Consider the following 8,970-nt stretch of genomic DNA (forward strand, 5'->3'; position numbering starts at 1 on the left):
TTTTCTCTTCTACTATCTTCTTTGCCTCTAGTACTTGCACATATTAAAAATCTTTAATTCCCTCAAGTGTACATTATATTACTAATATCTATCTACATTCTAATAAGCTTTTTCCCCCTTATAAAGTTGGTAGCCACCCAAGGAATGCACCCATACCCACCCGTTTGTTTCCCTTTTATCTTACCTGTTGATATAAAAATCAAATACTTATTAGCAATGGCAATCCTTACCTCCTCAGCTTTTACTGAAGAAGTAGGTAGAGACTTCATGAGGCTTGCAGTGTCAAAAGCAGAAGAGGGTGGGGCACTTACACCAGAAATCCATGGTGTTAGCACAATATTTGCACCATACCAAGACCTGATACATTCCTGCAGTCAATGAGAAATTGTGGCTCAACAGTTTTTCTTTAAAAAATTATGTGAAAAATCAACACAACTACAAATATTTCCAAAACTTTTATGCTAGACTTGAAATTATATTTGAATTAAAATAAATTCTAATATATATTCAAAAGCTATGTTTTTCAGGTATTTTTCAAATGTTAATAAAACATGGGTGTTGCAACTGTACTAATAAAATCCTTTAAATAAAAGGAAGTACTGCACAAAAATGCTTTACCTTAACCTCAGCTATGTTCATAAGATTATTTAAGTATGAGAACACTTTGGAATGCCCAGTTGTAAGGAAAGATTTACTCTTGTCTTGTGCCAAGAGAGTGATCAAAGAACTGAACACCACAACATCAGCTGGTCCAAATTGCTGCATTAATAAAGCAAAATTGTTAGAAGTCTAGTAATGATATATTCAATAACATAATCATATGTGAGGATACTATATAAACATACATTTGATTTGCATTTCTGGAAAAGACACAAAATAGACATTGTAAGGACTATGAACATAAGCATTCTCTCAGTGATTACCAATGCTTTTATACCACAATACATTTACTCACTTCCCTCACTTTACAGTTTACCTACAACCCCACTCCTTCATTGCCTGCTATGTGTGCCCTTAACCTCTTCAGTATGAGTGAAACTCTCGCAGGCAGCATCAGCTGCCTAATGTACAATGATTCGATGATGCACCACAATACTCGCATTTTAAAATATAAAGTTACATTTGTACTACTTACTACTCGTTCTCTTTCACTCTAAATATTAATAATCTTAGAAAATATGATCAAGCCAGTTCACAGAATATGAGGATCACTAAGGTACAATTACAAAATAAATATAATCAAGACGCCAACGCCAGCATCCTCATATACCCACTCACACCTCATGACACCTCCGTAGGCGTCATCATATGGAAGGGGTTAAATATTTAAAATTATCCATTTCCTATAGACTTCCTCCTTTAAGACTTGATTACCATCCTTACCCCTTGTATATTTCATCACTTTACTTTTACTCATTTACCCACTACGCACCTAAACCAACCATTCTTGTACATACATATACCTAGGGCTCCTTCCCCCTTACCAGGGAGATGGCCAAAGTCAAAAGGCATAGTTCAACTCCCATCCACTCCCACAAATACAAAACACTTGATCTCAAAAACATTCACACTCTTCCTTTTGCCACCTTATATTCCAAGTTCTTCTCTTACCTTACAGAGGTAGGTCTTCCCTTCTAAATAAGAACTTAGGAATGTAAGACATTCAGCCAGGTGAGTCTGCAGAGTCTTGTCTTCCCGACCACTTGCCACAGATTGCAGATATGGCAACAAAACAGGCTGTTAAAAACAAAGTGTCAATGAGCAAAATTCATTATCGGTGCACAGGTAAATGCTCACAAGACAAATTCTCGCAAGATATATGCTCACACCCTTAACCCCTTGAGTACCGGATGTGTGTTTTGTGACACCTGTGTGTCACGGCTGAGTGCACCCACCAGGAACCGAGCGTGCTCCCCGTGACACGCACGTGTCACAGTTATAAGCTGTGTGTATTGAGGGCTCTCAAGGCCTCGGTTTCTGGGTTATTTCTACCCACATGGTGGCAAGTGTCTGTGTTTACAAACATAAGGCTCCAGCCATTCGTGGGACAGTTTGAAACGTTTGTTTACATAAGGTTGATGGGTCGGTAACGAAGGGGTTAATGGAAAATGAGACAAATGCTCCCAAGTTTTTAAGGCTAATTATATCATATCAACACAAGACACCGATATACACTAAGGACACTTTTATTTTACACTGACAAATATGTGCAATATACATAATATGCATTTAATCTTTATCTATATACCAAGAGCTTTTTCCACCATATAAGGAAGGTAGCCATGCCAATGGCACATATCTACACCCATCCCTTCCACTTCCATCCACCACCCTTTCCCCTTTCTCATCTTAACTCCTTGTGGATGACAGGTCATCCCTGTATCCCACCTACTGCCCTGGGTCTGAGGCAATGTAGCAAGACACAGTACATCCACAGCAAAGCCATTTCCCTCTCCATGCAGAAAAAGAGAAGATGGAGAGTGTCAAAATATCACTCGTACATAAGTACCTCCTATCCCCAATCCCCCACCCCTCCTTTCCTTGCATAACAGTATCATCTATACACAGTCACTCTCCATGCATCCCTATCTCCTCCCTTCCTTGCTCAACAGACATTCCCCTCTTGTTCAATGCCCCTTCACCCCATCCATCTATCTCATCCTCAGTTATCCCCTCAAGTTCACTTCCTCCACCTCTGCTTTCCACAATATAAGTGCATTTCACAGATAGTGAAATATGTACATTTATCCAAGGCATATACAGTGCCCCACTGCTTCCAAGAACTCTAGTAGAGAAAAACACTCTCCCATGAATTCCTTGCAGAGGCAGTAGGTGCTCTGGCTGCTGAACATGCTGCCTGTATAGCTACTTCTTAATGGGATGCCCACTGAAATGTTGTAGCAGGTAAGTGCTCACAAGAGCCTAGTCCCTGCAAAGACCATCGACAGCTGTATTTACCTAAGTCTATCTACTTAATTGTAGTATACATGAAAGGAGCAATGCTGATTGGGTCCCATCTCCTACTCTAATTTTCTAACATACCTACACTCAAATTCATGTACAGTTCCATCTTAATCTATATCTTTGATTTCCAATTAGATTTGAACTTGTGTATTGTTTGAGCTTGAGCTATATCACTATATCCTGCCCTGTTGTCATCATATTAAAACAACAGGGCAGGACTCGCAGTAATGGTTATAAATTGGACAAATTTAGATTTAAAAAGGAAATAGGCAAGAATTGGTTTACTAATAGGGTGGTCGATGAACGGAATAAACTTAGTAATCACGTAGTAAGCGCTGAAACTATTAGTTGTATTAAGAAAAGATTAGACAACTTTATGGATGGGGATGACAGGTGGTGATGGATACGGAGCTGCCTAGTGTAGGCCTTATGGTCTCTTGCAGTCTCCTTCATTCTTATGTTATCACCTTCTAAGCTATTCCACATATTTATGCATCTATATGGAAAACTGTATTTCTTCACATCCTTTAGACATGTGGTCTTTCTTAATTTACTCCCATGACCTCTTAAAGCCCTCCCATCTTTAATCAGGAGATCTCTTCTGTCAATGCAATCTATCCCCATTAGTGACCTGAACACTGTAATCATATCACCTCTTTCTCTTCAATCTTTCAAAGTTGGCAGACCCAGTGCTTTTAGTCTTTCCTCATATGGTTTATCTGCCAGGCTGGGGACCAGTTTGGTTGCTGCCCTTTGCATTCTCTTGATCTTGTTTATATCCTTCACTTTGTGTGGAGACCATACTATTGACACATATTCCTGTTTCATTTGTATCAGCTTCAATGGGTTTTTTCATCATCCCTTCATATATGTAGTGGAATACCACTTTAATACCTTGCAGTAGTCCGTATGTCACTTCCAATATCCTGCTGATATGTCTGTCAGGTGACAGGTTGTCTTTTATCAAGATTCCCAAGTCTTTCTCCTCTTTTGTTTTTGTAATGGGCTCACTTCCCATGGAGTAGTTTAAAGGTCAACTGAGAAGGTTTTGGGTTTCTTTATTTTTTGTTATATCATGTATGAAAATATAACTTCGAAGAAGTTAGAACACTAAAATGCACATTTCAAGCATTTTATAGTCTTGATTTTATCCAAATAGCATGATCCAAAAAGTGCCTGATAGCATACGAACTTTTCAATCTCGTAGTTACATTTTCCACTGCTTGGGTAACTGATGACATAGGTAATGTTGTTTACATTCTTGGACATGTCCACAAACACTATGGGGATTTTGCATTAAAATAAGAAGATTTATCAGATTTGGATGCCTTCTCGTGTTCCAAGAATACATGTATGAACCATTTCGGATGTCCAAACAAAACTCAACTGACAAAGAACATGTCAAGAGCAAGGAATCTTCAGAGGATGAATGCCCTGAACACACAGGGAATAAGGCCTACCATTTCATGCCTTCAAACCTTCATACACATATTTGATGACAAACCAACTAAATCATGTGTCTGGTCTGGTGCGGTGTCTGATTGTTGGTGTGCATTTATATATGCAATTAGCATGCATGCAGTAGTGCATTCTGATGAGCTCACCAGCCCTTATTCCTGCTCATTCTGGGCATTCATCCTCTGAAGATTCCTTGCTCTCAACATGTTCTTTGTCAGTTGAGTTTTGTTTGGATATACATACATACATATACCAAAGGCTTTTTCCCCCTTACAAGGGAGGAAAAATGCATCTTGTCCACTGCCCTGGGTCAGAAGCAGTGACTCAAGACAGAGCACATCCACAGCAAGGCTGCTTCATTAAATCAGTGACCCCCCCTCTCCGTCCCCTCATGCAGAAAAGGAGAAGACAGGGAGAAATCCCTTTGGGCTCCATCAAATTTTTCTCACACATACTACCTCACCCCCCCATCCCCCTGCCCATTCCACCTCATGCATCACATCATCCATATACAACCATTCTCCATTCACTTCTATCTTCTGTCCTCTCCTGTCCTTCCTCAACAGACATTCCCCTCTTCCCCAAAGCCCCTTTCACCCCATCCATTCATCTCATCCTAGGTTGCCCCCTCATGTTTACTCCCTCCATATCTGCCTTCCATACCTCTTTTACTAGTCTTTCTTCACTCATTCTTTCCATGTGTCCAAACCATCCCAACACTCTTTGATCAACCCTATCTCCCAACTCCATTATCACCCCTGTTCTCCTCCTTACCTCCTCATTTCTCACTCTATCTAGCCTAGTAACCCCCATCATACTTCTCAGACACCTCATCTCAAACACATTCAAACTCCTTCTCTCTTCCTCTCTTATGTTCCATGTTTCTGCCCCATACAATGCTGTTGGCACAATCACTCCTTCATACAATCTCCTCTTAGCATCCATTCCCAAATGTCTATTTCTCATTACACTTTTTAATCCACCAAGACATTTACTTGTTTCTCTCAATCTACATTCTACCTCCACCTTCACTCCTCCCTTTCCTGCCACATTTGCACCCAAGTATCTAAAACTATCCACTACCTCCAGTCGCTCCCCCTTAATGCTCACTTCCAGTCTGCTGCCACTTTCACCCCAGGTACATCTCATCACATTACTTTTACCCATATTTATCTTCAACTTTCTTCTTTCACACACTCTCCCAAGCTCTGTCACTAACTTCATCAATCCCTCCTCCAATCCTGCTACAAGTGCAGTGTTGTCTGCAAACAACAACTGGCTCACCTCCTACTTTTCTCTATTTTCTTTAACCATCTCCAATCCCTGACCCACCACCCTTGCATTTACCTCTCACACCAGCCCATTCATGTATAAGTTGAACAGTCAGGGAGAAAAAACACATCCTTGACGAAGTCCCACCTTTACCTCGAATCACTCACTCTCTCTATTTCTAATCCTGACACATGCTCTACTACTCTCATAAAAACTCCTGACAGCTCCTAAAAGCTTTCCTCCTATCCCGTATATCTGCAAAACCTCCCACAGTGCCTTCCTGTCTACCTTGTCATAAGCCTTTTCCAGATCCATAAAAGCCCAAAAAACATCCTTACCTTTTCCTATAGGTTTCTCACACATCTATCTTACCACAAAAATCTGGTCTATGCAACCTCTACCTGTCCTAAATCCACATTGTTCCTCATCAATTACTCCCTCTGTTCCTCTTCTAATATATATATCATATATATATATATATATTACATATATATATATATATATATTATATATATATATATATTGAGGTGTGAAGACAGAATGAGTGGTAGGGTGGTGAGTTTAAACGCCAAGAATCCGTTGAAGTTTTATTTCTGACGTTTCGTCCAACTAGGACTTCTTCAGAGTGTACACAAATAGAACAATGACAACTTATATACCCGCACAGCTCACCCCGTTCCCCCTCGGTCAATGCTGCTGCCATCTCTCTTTCGCCTTGCCTCATGGATGATTAGTCCGCTTGCTATCCTCGCCAGCTTGACGAGGGGGAACGAGGGGGAACGGGGTGAGCTGTGCGGGTATATAAGTTGTCATTGTTCTATTTGTGTACACTCTGAAGAAGTCCTAGTTGGACGAAACGTCAGAAATAAAACTTCAACGGATTCTTGGCGTTTAAACTCACCACCCTACCACTCATATATATATATATATATATATATTGAGAGAGAGAGAGAGAGAGAGAGAGAGAGAGAGAGAGAGAAAGAGAGGGTGGTTACATCACAAACTATTCTGAGGTGGTTTGGTCATGTTAAGCAAATGGATGATGGATGGAGACTTTTTGAAAGATTCATAAATCAGTGGTGTTAAGAAAAGGATGGATGGATAAGGAATATGTGGTCAAATGACTCTCCATTCCTCTATTAGTGGATATTTGTCACCAAATATAAAAGACTGCTGTGACTCTGGTCCATACAGGTGCCACTAAACTCTTTAAAGTATTGACTACACATAACTATTCAGTTAGAAACCCAGTAAAGGGAATGTGGAACACTTACTCATTCATATGACCATCCTCAACTAAATTATAAAACATTAATTTTTTTTAGTTCAATTCTAGTTACACTGACAACAAAATGATAACAAATAGCTTACTTGTAAAGTTGCTGCCTCCCACTCAAGCCATTCTGCAACCTCAGGGTCTCTGCAGAGTGATGACTTGGAAGAAATTGAATAGAGATAGAGAGTTGCACTGTTGCTGCTCACTTCGCAAACAATACCCTGTTTGCTCGTCACTTTTAAAATGGCATCCCTTAAGCGCCGGTCTGAGGAAAGATGCCCAAAGGTAAATATATACTGCATACAAGGGAGGAGTTTAAGTTGAAGGACACATTCACATCATGCACAATTAAAACTTGTTTAACAACCCATCCTATGTCAATACTGCCAAGATAGCTCGTTCCCTATCACACTTCTCAGATCAAAGGTCATGTAGCTGGGTACAACTCCACAGCAAGATCAGGTAGCTGGAACTAATTTACCCCCCCCCCTATTTATCCTATGCCTATGGCAAGCCCCGTGCTCATCCATTCAAAGTAATTAAAGTTTCCTATGTTTTCATATTGATGTGTTGTGTGGTGTATATCAAAGGCTGTTGTAGCTCTGTGTAGAATACTTCTAGTGTTTTCTTTTTTCACTTGGTTGTCCTTCTGTAATGTAATCAAATAGGTGAGTAGTATTGAAGGCTCTTGCTCAGATGTGCATCTATCATTTTATGAGCCTATGGGAGACATGAATGCAAAGATAAAATGGGACACAGTGATGGTAGTCATAAATATCATAAATGAAGTAATATCGAGCCAAAGTAAGGGTAAAGCAATAAATCTGAAGGCTACATCTAGATAAGTCTTTATAAAAGTATAACCCTCCCCCTCCATATAGATATACATAATATGGTGCAGGGACAACTTGGCCCATCTACTCAACCAAGTCAGCCCACCACAGTTACGTTACAAAGGTTAGGTTAAGTAGGTTAGGTTTGAGTAGACGAATTTATCATACTTTAACCTTTTCAATGAGTCAAATTCTTGCAGGCAGGATTAGCTGCCTGGTATATGATGGTTCATCATAATACTACCATTATAAAATATAAAGTTATAGTTGTAACATTCACTCTGAATGTTACAAAAATAAATTAATACCCAGAAATTTGGTGCATTTAGATTATGCAATTTTCCATGAAAAACATGGTTTTAAAATATATTATATGGTGGTAGAAATCACAACTATGACATTCGTATGTGGCAGCAAAATTCCACTAAATGATTACCAGTAAAGTGAAAATTAACCAGCAAATGGTAAGTCACATTGTTCCGTACCTCGAATACAGAAGTATAACTAATATTTATTTCAACATACCTGCTTCTGCATTTGAAATGATGTTAATTTCATTGCCTGTTAATTTAGCTGCTAAAAGTACTTTAAGACCATGTGCACTATTCTTTGTGGCTAAAAGCTCCATTCTTTAGGACTCGATTTTTTTTATGAAACGATTTTATACATTCAATATGTGTCCCGAAATTCCTCCCAGCTTGCTCTTTACAAATGTTTTGCAAACGTGCTCTGTCAGCAGCAGCTCTGATCGTCCGACAGCTATGGTAATTTTAGGAATGTAACTACACAAATATAAATGTTTTGGACTTTAGGACGCGTAACGTTAGGAACAAAAAAATCTTAAATGTTCTAGATAAACATTACCAAGTTGAAATGCTCTAGATCTAGATAACAACTATCAAGATTGAAAGTTCTAGATAACCATTATAAATTTACAAACAATATAATATATTGAAAGATGCTGTAGTAGTTTTAGTTCGGAGCAACGGCAGGACAAATGAAAATCAACACAAAATATCTAATCTCTTTCTTTTGGTAATTAGCCACAATGTGCGACACTAGAAGTGTTACATGAGAAATATAGGTGAAGCTCGGACTAAGGCCATAGCTTAGTGGAGCTTATGGTTGTAGCTGGACGTGGAGCCTAACGTCAGCGAGGCGGTAGCA

At 39.3% G+C, this 8,970-nt stretch overlaps 1 protein-coding gene across 1 annotated transcript in view; it reads right to left on the minus strand.

Annotated features, from left to right (window-relative positions):
* The window catches only part of MetRS (methionyl-tRNA synthetase 1), a 39,782-nt gene extending 31,186 nt beyond the window's left edge, over window positions 1-8,596 (minus strand). The window contains exons 1-5 of the mRNA XM_076201008.1: window positions 8,329-8,596; window positions 7,066-7,235; window positions 1,612-1,737; window positions 619-759; window positions 231-368 (exon numbers count right to left, since the gene is read on the minus strand). Coding sequence (XP_076057123.1) covers window positions 231-368; window positions 619-759; window positions 1,612-1,737; window positions 7,066-7,235; window positions 8,329-8,431 — 678 coding nt within the window. The 5' untranslated portion in view covers window positions 8,432-8,596. The remainder of the gene's footprint in view (window positions 1-230; window positions 369-618; window positions 760-1,611; window positions 1,738-7,065; window positions 7,236-8,328) is intronic.
* Window positions 8,597-8,970: the final 374 nt, after the last annotated feature.

The sequence above is a fragment of the Oratosquilla oratoria genome, chromosome 17 (assembly GCF_046742065.1).
Source record: "Oratosquilla oratoria isolate Oo_2021 chromosome 17, ASM4674206v1, whole genome shotgun sequence".
Taxonomy (NCBI): Eukaryota; Metazoa; Arthropoda; class Malacostraca; order Stomatopoda; family Squillidae; genus Oratosquilla; species Oratosquilla oratoria.